The sequence below is a fragment of the Giraffa tippelskirchi genome, chromosome 14 (assembly GCF_054371585.1).
Source record: "Giraffa tippelskirchi isolate mGirTip1 chromosome 14, T2T-mGirTip1v1.2.pri, whole genome shotgun sequence".
NCBI lineage: Eukaryota > Metazoa > Chordata > Mammalia > Artiodactyla > Giraffidae > Giraffa > Giraffa tippelskirchi.
Genome location: NC_137288.1, coordinates 57,794,584 through 57,811,278, shown reverse-complemented (window position 1 = coordinate 57,811,278; position 16,695 = coordinate 57,794,584). Strand labels below are relative to the sequence as shown.

General features: G+C 48.5%; 1 protein-coding gene across 2 annotated transcripts in view; it reads right to left on the bottom strand.

Annotated features, from left to right (window-relative positions):
- Positions 1-9,846, bottom strand: part of ARK2C (arkadia (RNF111) C-terminal like ring finger ubiquitin ligase 2C) — a 110,048-nt gene extending 100,202 nt beyond the window's left edge. The window contains exon 1 of one of the 2 annotated variants that reach the window (XM_081563354.1): positions 9,708-9,846. Coding sequence is in view for 1 of the 2 variants with exons in the window: in XM_081563353.1 (XP_081419479.1) it covers positions 8,374-8,434 (61 nt within the window). In the remaining variant the exon portion in view is untranslated. Of the gene's footprint in view, positions 1-8,373; positions 8,532-9,707 lie in introns of those variants that run through there. The other variant, XM_081563353.1, reaches the window with a different exon arrangement.
- Between the last annotated feature and the right edge of the window lie 6,849 nt (positions 9,847-16,695).

The following is a 16,695-nucleotide window of genomic DNA, read 5'->3' as shown; positions in this document are numbered from 1 at the left end:
GAGCTCTACAGAAAATATGTATATGAGTATGAACAAACGGGTGGAAGGCCTTTCACTAAAGTGATCACAGACAGGTGGACTCCTAAAAGATTTTTTTCCCTTTGGTCTATTTTCTAAACTTTCCAAAATGTGAGTGTATTACTTGATGATATAACACAGATAGAGGGCATTATGATGACCTAAGAAAACCTAGGAGAGGTGCTCATGACTTGGGAGCCAAAGTCCTCGCAGGGGGACACCTAGTTATTTCAGTGGCAACCTGAGCACAGGGGTCCCCCAGTTAAGCTGGTGAGGCTGCCTCCGAGCCGGAGTCTGCAGGCTGAAGGACTCACCACCCAGTTCCAACCCCTGCTCGTTTCCTACTCCGGGGTCCTTCTGGTCCGCCATGCACTCTCCCTGTCTCTCAGACTCCCCTTCCAGAAGGTGAGGACTCAAGGATGGGGACTTGACCTGCCTCACAGCTTGGCTGGCCATGAGCTAGACTGAGGCCTCTCCCAACGCGGACAAACTGATGTCCCCAGACGTGGAGAAAAAGCAGGGATTCCTTTCCAGTGTTTTCTTGGTTTCAAGAGGTTCTTAACAGTGTGCAGGCCCTGGGAAGCTCTGCAGGGAGCCACATCTGGCCGGCCAATCACGCCACATCCACTTCTGGCTCAGCCATTTCCTAACCCAAGGCGGGCAGGGGGCAACTTTCCCCACCCTTGGCTTCAGTTGTCTCCTCTGGTCCCCAGTTAACCTCCTCCCAGACTGTGTGGAGGAGGAAAGGCGATAACAGAAGAGCTTTGAATTAGGGAAAATCCGCTCTCTGCAGACAGGGCCAAGCCTGAGGTTGGAGCCCACGCCTCACCTCTCATGCCCTGTCTTTGTCCCCAGCTGCCACCCCTCCGCCCCTTCCCCCTCACATGGGTAGGCCCCACCTTTTTGCCAACCCATGGAGGCAATGATCTTGCCACCTGCCAGCCTTGGGTCCCTCTTCGCAAGAAAGGTGAAGTTTGATAGAAGTTGTTCAAACTGAGATACTGGATGGAGCACAGCTCCCTGAGGGAGTGCATGTTGGTAGAGAGGTTGCTGAGAGAGTGACCTGCATGACTAAGAATGCAGGTGCCCGGCCAAATCAGGCAGGGAGGGAGAGTTCTTTGAGGGGGTGTCCCATAAATATGACTACATTTATCACCTAGTAACTCCATCCAGGACTAGAGGTCTCAAATCCCAGGACACTGCCACGGTGTTCTTCCTTCTGCCCCCTTCAGCATCTCAAATTCTATTTATCTACATGCTGAACTAACCTCTCCCCAAAATTGACCGCGCCTCCCATCTTCCTTGCTTGCCTTCACAATCTCACCTTCTCCCAGGCACCTCCAGACCTCCCCACCCCTCTGCCCCTCCACGTCAACTCAGCCCTGCTCATTTCCTCTTATGGGAAGCCCCCCCAGCCCCGTAAGCCCTCCTCCCCATCCTCCAGACCACTGGTGCGTGGACTTCTAACACCCCTGGATGCCCGCCGTGGACTCCTCCCCAGCTAAGCCCTCTGGATTCATCCCTCTACTGGAGCTTCCAAAGGCCTAAGAAATGGATTTCTTCCAGACTTTTCTCCCAACTTTAGGCTGCTTAACCCCTGGAGTAATGCTCTGTGGAGCCATTCAAAGACAGGACAATGGTCCCAGTGCCTCCCATAGCTATGCAAGGTGACAAGCCCATGCCCACACCCTGACAACACACACAACCCCTCCTTGTAAGCGCTTTCTGTTCTTGCCCAGTCAGCAGAGCCACCTGGCCTTGACCGAAGTCTCCCTCCATCCCTGTCCCTGCCTGGAGTCTTTCTCCTCTCCCTCCTGTATACATACCAACCTTTGAGGCACAACTCAACCCCATTTCCTCAGCACATCTTCCCTGATTTATCTGATCCCTTGGCCAGTAAATTCTGACAGCTCTGTAGGATGGGGGCGGCCACCTAGCATGCTAGGAACCTGCTCTGTGCCAGGTGTCTTTGAAAAGTCTCCACACACCCTATCAGGTAGATATAATGATGGTCATTGTTTAGAGGATGCTCAGAGCAGTGGCCTAAGTTCACCCTTCTTGGTCAAGACTGGGATAGGACTCAACTCCTAGACAGCTCCAAGCTCTTCCCCTCTCACCAGTCAAGATGTTCTGCCATCCGTTTGGGTGCCCAGGCACCAAATACCTTAGACAGTGTCTGATTTCCTAAGCATCCATCTCCCAGCCTCAGCATAAGCCTCAGGAGGGCAGGTATCCAGGTCCTACACGGCTTTCATATCCCCCCCTCACTTGGCCCCAAGTAGGAATTCAATGAACACTCATTAACTAAATGAACAAACAAGTGCGTCAGTGAATGAATGACTTAATGAATGAATACATGAAAATACAGGCATTGCAAGTGGTTCAGCTGTGGGGTTATGAATGTTTGCTTTTAGTTCTTAAATCAGCCAGAAAATGTGAGCCTAAGGTAAACGTTTCTAATTCTCTTAGAAATATCTGTGCTCATCTGTGGCCAAACCACATCATCCTAATAAAAGCAAATTCAGATTCATATTATATTAAGCCAGGACTTTTTAAAGAACTATTTAGATTCATAGAGGAACCAAGGCATAAGTGTACAAGTGTCTTATACATTTGAGCAACTGTGGTCAGGAAGGACTGAGACACCCGAAGTTATGTCCTGAGCTGGAGTCAAAGGCCTGTGTCTCCTGGCCAGGAGTTTCCCACTGCACTTGGATCCAGCACGGAGCTGTTGCTTCCCTAGCTCAGAAAAGCATTAAGTTTTCCAATGGACACTTTGGGCTGTATATTTAAAGGCGGGAAGGACATGGCAGGTAGGGCAGGAGGTGAGCAAGGAAGAGAGGTGAGAGGTGGCCCAGTGTCTGTTATCTGCATACTGGGGCATGGAGACTCTTGGTGGTCTCTTCCCCTAACCTTGAGTGATTAATAGTATCTGCTGATTTATGAGAAACTATTATTTAAGTAAGCCCCTCAATTACGTGGGCCTCATCTGATGCTGGTTTCAGGAGAGACGTTCTCTTATTCAAAAGGAAAATGGTAAATAAGAACCATGTTCCATCTTATTACAAAGTCCAGTGTAGGATCTACAGAGTAGATGGCTTTTCCAAAATCTTAAGAGTTAAAATTGATTAAAACAGGTATGTGTCTGTTGGCTGAGAGAGTAGATACAAAGTACAATGGCTTTGTAATGACTGGACCATCCAGTTAGAGGAAAAGGCTCCTTCAGATGAGTAAGTTTATTCTGACAGTCTAGACAAAAATATGGTATGCATTTGATAAATTGCTAAAACATGACTTCCCAGTAACCTACTAACTTTCTATGTTATTACTAGGTTACTAAACCATTCTCAAAACATATTGACTAGATAATTCCAACATATATAATATTCGTTTAAAGAAATAAAATCTGAGAGTTGGTCAATAGCCACTGCTCTCTAGCGTGATCACCTGAGTTGGGATCATTTTCCTTCTTGTTGAGGTTGGCTGGAGGATGGTTTATATTGCTTTCTCAAACTGGGAACAAAATTGAAAGTTTCATGAAAACCAAAATAAAAGGAGGAGGAGGAGAGGGAGAAGGAGGGAGAGAAACAAAATCCCCAAGACCTGCCTATCTCGTCTCACACAAACTGCAGCACGAGCCTCCGCTGGGAACTTGCATGTGTGTCCATGTGTCACAGTAAATCAGCTCAGCTTTCCCACCCGGGCTGGGGAGAGCAGGAGAACAAAGGGCCAGAGCAGAAAGGGCAGCCATGGGGGAGAGGAGAGCCGCATCAAGCCACAAAGGAGGCGAGGAAGCGCTGTGGTCAGGCAGGGGTGCGCCCGCCTGGGAGGGAAGGCTGGCAGGGGGCAGAGGAGAGCCGGGAGACAGCCCACAGGGGCGAGCAGGCGGCACCTTGGCCCAGGGAAGAGCAGCTTCAAAATGATGACTCTTCGAAGGAACCGTGAATTTCTTTAATCAACTGATTTCCTCAGTGACTAAAACGCCTCATTTAGCAAGGCTTATGCTGAGCTGAAATTGAATAGGTGTAACTGACAAATGTTTGAATTTGGGTTCCACTCTGGGGAAAAAAAAAATACCTCTCCACTGGCTCCTCAAATATAATTATGGAACAAAGATATATTTTAAGGGCTCTTCTTCCAGTTCAGTTTGGGGGTAGATTAGGACTTCCCTCCTGATCCCCGCCCCCCACACTCGGACAATGACAGAGATCTGGCTTTCTTTCTCAAGAGAGGCACTCCGGCCGGCCACAGATGAGGCAGCTGTCAGGAAACTGGGCTATAATCAGCGTTCACTGGCTCACAGCCTGCAGAGGGCACAGACCCTCTTATTCCTGCAGTAACAGGTCAGGCTGCTGGCCCTGGGATGTGGGAGTGGTCTGAGTTGGTTTCTGTTTCAAACATCTTCCTTATGCAGGATCTCCATGCAAAACTTACATCGCAGGTCCCAACAATTTAAATGTGCACCTGGAAGAGGCTACTTTAAAATTCCAGATCATGACTTCAACTGCATGTAACATGTCACCGCCAGCATGACTTAGAAGGACAGTAAATCAATGAAACAGTAAAAAGAAAAAAAAGACAACTGAAAATGGGTTTTTCAGGCGAGTCTGAAATGCTACAAGATTGCTAGTTAAGAACAGTATCCCTTTTCTCAACCTAAGGGTTATAGCCCATCTCTTCATCAACATCATAAACCGAGTGCCCATGAAACTTGGAAACTGAGATGAAAAGTGGAGGCTATCGGGTGGGTACATAGGTGGCCAAAGATAGGAGTTCTTTCTATGTAATAGAGCTATTTTGGTGTGTCAGGGCAACTGACCCATCCCCCACCACATTACCCAGACATCTACTGTAGAAAGATATGGACTAGATGAGATTAAAGTCACCATATCTGTATCACAAAAAAAAAAAAAAGGAAAGAAAAAAAAAAAACCAGAAGGCATTCACTCAAATCTTACAATGGGAGGTGGGAGTGGTGGGTGGGTGGGTGAGGGTGGGGATAGAAAAGCAAGGGGGGAAATCTAAACAGCAGGATACGACAATAAATGGGAAAACAGCAAGAGAAAAAGCACACTAGGTTAATATAGGAAACTAGTTCTTTATTGAGAGATTGTATATTAGTATTAGTGGATTCTGTGTGTAACAATGTCGTCATGCACACGATACAAAAAAAAAAAAAAAAGGCTGGGCCCACCATGCTTCGGAAGGGCAACAGAACAAAAGCAGCGTACAATGAGCAGATGGCCCGGGCTACACGAGCACAGTACGGTTCAGCAGGGTAACATCTCTAACCGAGCGCGGTACACTGTCAACTGGGGGATGTAAAAAAATACAGATCATGCTTTAGTTTTAGTACAAGAAAAGGTGAAAAAGATACACAACCAAAAGGATATTTGATACAGAAAAAATTACCCACAAAATAAGAACAGGAAGTAATTCAGCACAGCAGAACACGCGATCCCTGTTTAATGGAAAACCATTTTGCTGGGGATTCTTTTTCTTTTCATTTTTTCTCTTCTCTTTCTTTTCAGATTGCCAAATGGCAATCTGGGGAGGCCCCTTGGGACTTTACTTTGGAAGGGCCCTCCAAGTAGGGGCCTTATTCTTTCTTTATTGCTGCTGTTTTGTTTCAGTTCTCAAGCAGGTCTGGCCAGCGAGGCAGCAGAAGGGAGCCGGCTGTTAAAGGGGCAGCTCTGAGGGCCAGGGCGGATGTCCAAAGATGCTCTTGACATTGTACAATTAGACAATTAAGACACCATGGCCAGGGCTCCCCCTTAAGCCAAAGACCTTGCTGCACCAAATTTTCAGAGTAGCAGCAACCATCATTTTATCAAAATTGTTCATATACATGTATATATTTATTATTTTTTGCCTCTGACTAGATGTAATCTCTTCACTTATGCCAGGGTGCTACCAGGAAACTAGCTGAAGCCACCCAGATAAGTGGCAAATGGGGTACTACAGCCTCCAAGCCAAGGCAAAAGGAATCCACTTAACAGGGATTTACAGTGCAATGTACTCGGCTAAACAAGATGAGATACAAAAATGGTTATTTCTCTACATCTATTCTGAAATGGCCTACATCCTATACTACTACAATGGAAACTAAAAAGAACAGATTTAAGCTGGCAAGCTATCTAATAGTTTTACAAAAAGATTGTGGTTTAGGACCTTGTTGGGTTAAGCATTAGTATCCTCTATCGGAAGGTCATGAATTCTTATCACATTGTGCTAAATTTTACTCACAGCCCGACTAACCCTCAGCCCTTGAATTTCCTATGGGCGTGTTTGCCATGAAAGTAAACTTTGACTGACTGGCAGAATTTGTTTTCTTAGGTGTTTTTTTGTTTTCTGAGGGGGGGTGTATTAAAAATAAAATTTAAAGGCAGCTGAGCAATTTGAATTTCAAAACATGGAATCAGCATCCTGCAATGGTATTTAGAGATCGGTGGTATTAATGAGGATGATAATGATTTAATCAGGATAATTATACTTTCAGGCTCAACATCCATCTTAATCATTTTTGAATTTCTGCCTAGTGTAATGTTCCACACCCGTTTTAAACGGAAATGCCAAGTAATGAGATATAATTGTGTATTGGGGGAGGGGTTGGCATTTCAAGGGAGATCTCACCCAGCCCCCCCCCCATTCCTATTCTTCACACATCCCCTCCACCCCTGCCCCCCACTGCTAGGCTGGCCTGAGACAGGGGATACTGCCGCTTAAATAGCAATGCCTTCCTCAGATGGAGACAGGAGATGGTTAAGAGGGGTGTCACAATACAGCTAAATGCGGAGGCAGAAGGGTCACAGCGCACACAGCAGCGAGTTGACCATTCACTGAGCTACACAATGAAGAAAAAAAAAAAGATTTGATAAATGCAGAATGTCATCATTCTATCATCACACAAAAAACTGCGGTTCAAACAGGCCTAAGGGGGTCAACCTTGCCTTTTAGGTTCTGGGGAGAGGCTGGGGCTGGGGACAGCTGGGCTGGAAGAAAGAGGGCTGGGCTTTCATTCTCTGGCCCAATCGGGCCCCTGGGGCGCACGAAAGCGCTGGCCCACGACCCCACCCCCCACTCTGTCTTGGGGGAGCAGCCCTGGTCGCAAAGGGAAGACATCATTCCGTGCGTGAGGGAGGGGGGACGGGGGAGGGCTTCAGCCAGGAGGGATTGAAGCAGACGTGGAGTGGGAGAGGATAGCAGAAACATTTCCAAGAAGAGCAATGTGAGTCCAGAGGCAGAATGCAAAAAGAAAAAAAAATAATAATAATGAATCTAATGCATCTCGGGTTTGCTTTGGGAGGTGGGAGTTTTTGATTAAAAGAAAATGGAAGAAATGTGAAGCGGGCAGAAGAGGGGGAAAATCAAGCTATTGTTGTTAGCAGAATGTAAGGGAAAGGGGATGTGGGGAGGGGGACGGTGCAAACACACCCCATATATCACAGTTAAAAACAAAGCCGGCGCCGGCCTGCTGCTTTGTCAACGCCTGCCGGGGGCAAAGGCCTGGCCTGGGGGCAGCGTCCCACCGCATCCGCGCACACACAGCGCAACACCCAAGGGCCGGCACCCCTCTCCGGCCGGCCGGGTCCAGGGGTGCACAGCAGTGCACGCCTGACTCTCCGAGGCGCGCACACACTTGCACACAGGCACATACACGCGCGCACGCACACACACACACACACAAGCATCTTGAACCCATAAATACAACTGTCATACAAAGACCATGGGGTGGGGGGTGGATAGCAGAAGGGCGATACACAAAAAAGGTTAAAGGGGAGGAAAAGATGGGACGGGAAATCGTGCAAGTGCCCACGAGAATGTGGGGGCTGGGGCATGGGACAGGGCAGATGCCAGATGCCAGCTAGGCAGCCATGGGTATCAGTGACTAAATAATGGAGAAATAGGAGCACAAATGACATGAAACACACATATATCGCAAAAAAAAAAAAAAAAATCACAGAAAGCCAAGTAGGCTTACACACACAAACACAGGCGCGCGCGCACACATACAGTCATGTATCTCTCTCTGTCCTTCGATCACACAGGGCTAGGTATTGGGGGAAGGGGCTATGACTGGGGGAACCGCGTCCGCCGCCAAGAATAAAAAAATGCGGCCGGGGAGGGAGGGGACTCGAATCCGCCAAACCCTAACTTCACTGCAAAAGCTCCCACGAGGGCAGCCACCTCCACACTCGGGGTCCCCCCAGAAGGGAGAGGGGAGAAGCCCCCGCTCGCCCCGCGTCCTCCCGGGTGTGCCCTGAGCACCACCCCCCCGCCCTCGGCGCCAGCCCCCGCCCTGGTGCCCGCGGCGATCCACGCTCGGAAGAGGACCCCGAAAGCAAAAAGCGATACCTCTGTTTCGCACAGAGCCAAACACTGGAAGCACGAGATAGCCGACGTGGACCAGGACCATCCTGGCTCCTCGCGCGGCGGCGGCGGCGGCGGCGGCTGCGCGCGGGCCCTTTGTGGCGCGGCTCCGGGGCGCGGGCGCGGGCGGCGGCGGGGCTGCGGGAGCCGCCGGGGCGGGAGGCGGGGCGCGGGGCGCGGGCGGCGGCGGGGCGGCGGCTGGCGGAGAGACAGATGGCCCATGGAAAGGCTCCCTTCCCGGCCCCTCTCGACATTCAAAGGCGCTGGGGCCGCAGCTGCCGCCACACAAAGGCGCGCCCAGCCAATGGGAACGGAGCGCAGCGCGGCGCGGCCTCGCCGAAACCGCGGGGGACAGCGGGGACCGCGGGCGCGCGGGTGGCGGGGGGGGGGGACGGAGGTGCAGGGAGGGAGGGGTGATGGCTGAGAGGCAGCGGGCGGCCAATCGCCGTAGCCCGCGGCCGGACGCGGGAAGGGGGTCAGCCCCGCGGGGGTCCTGGAGCCCCGCGTGGGTCCCTGGTCGCCCGCGGGCCGGAATGCGCGCGCGTGGAGCGCCCTGCACCCAGACAGGCGCGGCGTGCACACGGAACGTGCACACACCGAGATCGACGTGCACCCAGACATGTGAAGGTGCCTTCGTGCGTGCGGAGAGACAGTCTCGAGCGCCTCCAGTGCACGCGACCCGGAGGTCCTTGCACAACGCGCCCGGGTCACTCGGGGACGTGTGCATGGAGGCAGGCGCACGTGCAGAGCCCGACTGCGGGCACAAGTGGAGCTGGAAAGCGAGCCAGCGCCGCACACGGGACCCAGGCACTGTCACACGGGCATGCACACACCCAAAGCCTTGTTAACAGAACACGTGCCAAGAACGCATTCCCAAAGACATACAGAGAGGACACACAATGCAGATGTGCACACTTCCAGGCTCTCTGCCTGTCGCACCGCTTTGTTGCTTCTGCAGAGCACAAAGCTTACAATATGTATTTGCAGAACGGAAAACCCTGTTCCTAGACTGAGGTGTGTGCACACGTTCCACACAGAGACATGCTCACCCAGAAAACCATTCGACCACCATGCTCTGCACTCTCACAGAGGTGCAACCAGCCAGGTGTACAGACACGCCCACTTCCACTGCTGACAGGCACATATGTGATATCAGGGTTAGGAAGCTCCTCAGAGCCACACGTGGCCGCCCAGCCACGGTGTCCCATGGGTGCTATGGCTGGTCTGCCAGGTACAAGCAAGACAGAAGTAAAGAGCCTTCACCCAGCAGCCTAGTTGTCAGGGGGATTGCTATGACCTGGCTGGTACACTCAGCCCACCTGCTATGGGAACTCCCAGCAGAGCCCTCAGACCAGGCTCACAGTCCAAAGTCCAAGGCAAGACCAGCGTCAGCTTGGCATCCACAAGACAGAGGACATTTCCTACATCTCGACTTGTCTTCAGTGGCTCCTTTATTCCATGAGTCTGGGAAAATTAGATGGGAAAATTGCAGTAGGTGGAACTGGAAAAAAAATCTCAACTAAACCTGCTTCCATCTTTGAGATAAGGAAAAGGAGACCCATTTCCTGAATACACTCTGTGTTGTGTCAGGGCTTAAGGAGGTGATCCAAATCCTATGGAGGCCCCAACCCTTGCAGCCCAGAGGGGCTTCAGAAATGGAAGAGATGGGGGTCAGCACAGGGTGCTGGGGAAGGACCCCTAAGAGGACAGCTAGCAGAGTGGGTGGGAGGTGGGGAGAGCAGACGGGGTTGACTCCAGGAAAGTGACTTCTAAGTCGACTTGAAGAAAGAACGGGAGAAGTGAGGTCAGGTGAAGAAGAAGACAGCAAAGGGAACACTGCAGGCGGGCTTTGCCAAGACACCCACCATATTCCTGGTGGCCACAGCAGGGCATGATCCCAATGCATGCATATTCCTCAGACCTCTCCCCACCCTGAATACCTCCGCTGCCCTCAGAGACCTCGGGGATGAAGGCAGTCAGAGGAACACACCAACAGTTCCAAGCCCCGCTCTTGACAATCGTTTCAACTCAGTCCCCTCCCCCAGCCTTTCCTTTGTTCATTACGGACCAAATAAACATAATGCCACCACTAATAAAATTTGAAATGAAAACAACTTAAGAACACCTAATTACTAAAATTTTTTCTTTTTCTGTTTCAGGCTTTGCCAGTATAATTATATAACATAGGTTTTGTCATCAGAATCTACATATTTTTACCTTGCTTTTTAAACGCAACATTTTAGAGACTTCCCTGGTGGCCCAGTGGTTAAGAAGCAGCCTTCGGATGCAGGGATGTGGGTTCAATCCCTGGTCAGGGAACTAAAGTCCCACATCCCTGGGGGCAGCTAAGCCCACACACCAAAACTTTTTAAGCTACTGTGCTGCAGAGAAGTCTGCCCCCGGCAATGAAGAGCCAGAGCACCTCAATGAAGACCCAGGACAGCCAAGTAGTTAAGGAAATAAATAAATAATCAAAATAGTGATAGGGACTTCAGTGGTGGTCCAGTGGTTAAAAATCTACCTGTTGGTGCAGGAGACATGGGTTCAATCCCTGATCTGAGAACTAAGATCTCACATTCCAAGGGGCAACTAAGCCCATGCGCCACAACTACTGAAGCCCGAGTGCCCTAGAGCTTGTGCTCTGCAACAAGAGAAGCCACCATCAGGAGAAGCATTCGCGATGCAATGAGAGTGGCCCGGGTCTACGGCCACATCACCCTGAACGTGCCTGATCTTGTCTGATTTCAGAAGCTAAGCAGGGTCGGGCCTGGTTAGTACTTGGATGGGAGGGTAGCCTCCACTCATCACAACTAGAGAAAGCCTGTACACAGCAGCAAACACCCAGCACAGCAATAAATAAGTAGATAAATAAATGTTTAAAATAATAATAATAAACGTAAAATTTTATCAGAAACATTTTCCCATAATTATCTTCCTAATTTTCATTTCAGATGTTTTCATTGTATTCCAACAAGTGAATGTACTGTGAAATTACTTAATCATCCTCTATTCTTGGGCACTTAATTTGCTCTCAGTTTTTCATTACTGCAAATCATACAATGAACTTTCACATTCCTGTAGCTGGTAGCTTTTGTTGAGCCGTAACTTTGAATAAACTTTGAGCATTGGCTGGCATTCTTAAATAAATATAGAAAACTTTATGTTGCCTGCCATACATTTTAAAAGCTTTATAAAAAGATTAAACTCATCGCCAATGCTACCAGCAATATGCATGCGTGTGTGCTAAGTCTTCAGTCGTGTCTGACCCTTAGGGACCCCATGAACTGTAGCCCGCCAGGCTCCTCTGTCCATGGGATTCTCCAGGCAAGAATATTGGAGTGGGTTGCCATGCCCTCCTCCAGGGGATCTTTCCGACCCAGGGACCGAACCTGCGTCTCCTGCAGATCCTGCATTGCAGGCTGATTCTTTATAGTAGGCCAGTTCCTTTGCAACCTGGCTAGCTTTGGGTGAGCATTCTCTATCTTACTTTATACTAGAGCAGCTCACAGAGGCTATGACTGCCCAGCCTGACCTTGTCAGCAGAGCAGTTTGGGCACACACTCCAAAGTCAGGTTGCCTGGCTTCACATTCTGGCTCTGCCACTAACTAGCTTGGACAAGTTATTTTAACTTCTCTGGGCCTTGGTTTCAATAGCTGTAAAATGAGTATGCTTATAGCAACCTTCGCCAAAGGAGGGGGTGAGGCCCAAGGAAGTTAATATTTGTCAAGAGCATAGAGTAGTGCCTGGCTCTGCAGCTCCTAGTTCTTTCCCCTTTACTTGTCCATCTCTCCTTATCCACTACCTCTTGTCCTCCTGTTGTTATTTATGACCTCCTAGTTAATGTATTTAGGGGACATTACACCATAACGTGGAACACCCACTAGACAAAAGCAATCATCAAGGAACAGACCAGCACTATAGCTAGGGAAATCCATCTACTAACCATACCTTTCCTGCCTTCATATACCTCAGAGAAACATAACTGGCAGACGCCCATGTTCATCAATACAGCAACAGTCCCACACAGGCCTGCACCTCCTGCTAAGAAGGCCTGTGGGTCACGAGGACAAGCTTCATTTGTAACAAAACCTAACATCCCTCAGCCTCAGTGCTCAGTGTATTAGCCCATCTGTCTAATATGAGTAATAATAACCTGCATTAAAGGTTTACTGTGAGGATCAAATGAGAAGATAGTTATGGAGTCTGTAAATAATACAGAGAATTCTAGAAGGATAGAATGAAACTTGGTCTCAAGTTTCTTTCCAAGAATGAAACTTGATTATTGTCTTGCCCACCTCCCTGTTTTGCCGATGAGGAAACTGAGGCTCTGAAATGGGCTCATGAACAAGATCAGAACCGTTCAAGGCTGGGTTACAACTAGATCCATTTTCCCCAGCATACAGCCTAGTATTGTCCTACCTCCCATTTTCTTCCCATTATGCTGGTGAGGACTGTTTTCACTACACTTACCATTACATAAAGTCCCCAGAAGTTCATCCATCCCAGTTTTTTCTTTGTATGTTCTTCTTGCCCACTGCCAAAAGCAATATCTAGAGCATGTTTACAGGCTTAGCATGTAAGACTCAGGAGGAAATACTGAAAATGCAAGGTGAAGGTCCATCCATAATTCCTGATCCAAAATGGAGAAACATGGCTCGATAAAGTAGAAATAGCACTGCCATTTGGAACACTGACCCACACTTTGATTCCTCACTCTCTTTTGTTTCCACTCTGGCCACCTGCAGAAAGGATTCTATAGAGCATCATGTTGCTGGGACCCAGAAGCAACTGTTTCAAGAGCTACTCCTTTGGAGCCCAGTGTCAGATCTGGGTTATGATTGCCACTGCCCTTTAGTCAATAAATGAAAACAAATCCACCTCATCAGTCGTGTAGACCTCAAAAATTTTCCAAGCCTGATGACCAAATTCCTGCACTTCTCCAGGTTGTGTTCGTATCAGGTGGACATCGCTTTCAAAATCGGTGCAAAACAGCAGTGCCTCGACCAATGCACCCCGTGACCGGTGTCACAACAGCTCCTGTGCTGAACAAGGCAGGAGGTCCAGATGCGGCCTGCTGGGGGCAGAAGCATGGCCCCAGGCACTGACAGTCACTGGGGGGTCTGGGCATAAACACAAGAAAAGAAAAGGATCCAAGAGGGGCTTAACCAAACACGATGGTGAGTCGGATGAAAGTCAGGGTGGACTTGAGTACTCAAGGACTCCTTCGAAATCAGGGTGGACTTGAGTCCTCAAGGACTCCTTCGGGATAGAGCAAGGGTAGGAAAGGACCCTAAAGGCTGGGTCCTTTTCCAACAGACTGAGAAAATAGGGGGAAGCATCAACTGAAGGAGGCAAAGCATGAACAAAGGCCCAGAAGTAAATGCAGAAGGAGCTGGAGATGGGGAAGGGAAGGGAAGGGAAAGAGGAGAGGAGAGGAAGGAAGAGGAGAGGGAGGGAAGAAGAAGAAGCGGGAGGAAAGGGAAAGGAACAGCAGTAGCGGCAGCAGCTTGGGCTGAGTGAGGCGTAGGAGGCAGCTCAGAACTGAATGGGATGTCGGGCATGGCAAGGATGGGAGCCGTGGGGACTGAACCGGTCACTCCTGTGCAACATGCTTACTCACTGAGCACCAAGGGCTTGTCTCAGCCCTCAAACAGGTGGGGCCAATAGGAAACAACAGCAGGTACCCAGGGTCCATGACCCACTTCTCCATTGTGCTAGGGAAATCGTCTTGAGTACCTGGCTGCCCAGGTTAAATGCTGAAGATCCCAGATACCCTGGGAGGGCAGTGGGGTCCTGTGACTCTGCCTATCCTAGGGAAAGAGATGCAAGCAGGGATGGTGTGGGATGGCTTCCTTAGAAAAGAGCTGATTTGGAAGATGCTAAAAAGCCATTAAAAAAAAATAGCTAATAAACAGAATCAAGCATCTAGCCTTCCTTTCCTTCTACGAACTCTACTTCAGGATAATGAAATACTGGATGAGGGGTAGTTTCTCTTTATAGAAGTATTGCCTAATAAATGAAGAAGCAGTGATATAATGAGAATACCATCTTAATGAAACAATATTACTAAGCACAACAAATGATCATCATTGTTCAGCCACTATGTTGTGTCTGACTCTTTTTGTGACGCCATGGACTGTAGCACACCAGGCTCCTCTGTCTCTCATAGTTGGCTCAAATTCATGTCCATTGAGTCAGTGAAGCTGGGAAAGATTGAAGGCCAAAGGAGAAGGAAACAGCAGAGGATGAGATGGTTAGATAGCATCACTGACTCAGTGACCATCGACAGCGGATAAAATCAGCAAAAGAGAGACATATAGGACATGATTTGCTCCCTGATGAAAAAACAGACCACCACTCATGAAGCAGTCTTTCCAGAAAATGGAACATGTGCCGAATCAAACCTCTAGGTCTAATTTCCAATTGATATGAAGCACAGGAAACACAGAAACATATTAAAAGAATACTTTATCACTTTGCCAACAAAGGTCCGTCTAGTCAAAATGGTTTTTCCAGCAGTCATGTAGGGATGTGAGAGTTGGACCATTAAGAAGGCTGAGCACTGAAGAATTGATACTTTTGAACTGTGGTGTTGGAGAAGACTCTTGAGAGTCCCTTGGACTGCAAGGAGATCCAACCATCAATCCTAAAGGAAATCAGTCCTGAATATTCATTGGAAGGACTGGTGCTAAAGCTGAAACTCCAATACTTTGGCCACCTGATGCGAAGAACTGACTCATTTGAAAAGACCCTGATGCTGGGAAAGATTGAAGGCAGGAGGAGAAGGGGATGACAGAGGATGAGATGATTGGATGGCATCACTGATTCGATGAACATGAGTTTGAGCAAGCTCCAGGAGATGGTGAAGGACAGGGAAGACTGACGTGCTGCAATCCGTGGGGTCACAAAGAGTCAGACACGACTGAGCAATATACATACGCACTTAGCAAAATCTAGATCATGGAAACTCTACGGGACAAACATGTTTTTCAAAAAACAAATTTTAAGGGGGAAAAAAATGAGATGGAGGTGTTCCCTGTAGAGGCATAAGGAGTATATCAACCAAGCGCAGCATGCAGACTTTCGTGAGATGTGATGAACAAATAAGCTACAAAAATAACGGGAAATGCAAGCATTGGCTAGATACTAATGATATTAGTTGAGTTTTTAGATAGAATAATCATATTGTGGTTGTATTTCCACAACAAATCCTTATTTTCAGTTGCTTTACAGATGTATTAAATGATAAACCCAGAGAGAGGGATATAGATGAAACTAGATTGACATTGAGTTGATAACTGTTGGAATTAAATGAAGGATACATAAGGGTTCATCATATTATTCTCTACTTTTGTTTACGTGATGGTTAATTTTATGTGACATCTTGACTTGGCTAAAGGATGTCCAGATAGATGGTAAAATATTATTTCTGGATGTATCTGTGAGGGTGTCTCCGGAAGAGATTAGCATCTGAAAGGGTAGACTGAGTGAAGACCACCCTCATCAATGTGGGTGGGAATCCCCAAATCCACAGAGGGCCCCACTAGAACTAGAAAGCAAATCAAGGGCGGATTTGCTCTCTGCTTAGCTGGGACATGCGTTGTCTCCCGCCCTGGGACATCAGACATTGTGCTCCTGGTTCTCTGACCAGTGGACTCAGCTGGGATGCATGCCACTGACTCTCCTGGTCCTCAGGCCTTGGGGTTTTGACTGGAACCACATCCTCTGGCTTTTCTGGGCCTTCAGCTTGCAGATGGCTTACTGTGGGACTTTTCAGTCTCTGTGATTGTGTGAGTCAATCTCTTATTGAAAAATCTCCTGCTATATAGCTACATCCTATTTATTCCATTTCTCTGGGGAACTCTGACAAATGCAGTTTATATTTGATTTTTTTAAAGTAAGAAATACACAAAAAGACAGCAGGCATACATCTTTCACTCATGAGAAGATGTCTCTTCTGGTTGGGCAAAGTGGAAAGCAGGCCAGGAGCTCGGGCTGAATTTCAGTTCACACACCCACGGCAGCTGTGGACAGTTCACCTGCTTCACAACCACCATGTGTGAGAGAGAAATAAATTCCTATCTTGTTTAAACCACTGTTTCTTTGGTTGTGTTTACATCCAAACCTAATTCTCACTGAAGGTAGAAATGTTGTTGATGGTGGTCACCAAGTCACGCCTGACTTTTTTGCGACCCCATGGACTGGACTATAGCCCGTCAGATTCCTCTGTCCATGTGATTTCCCAGGCAAGAATACTGGAGTGGGTTGCCATTTCCTTCTCCAGGAGATCTTCCCGACTCAGGGAT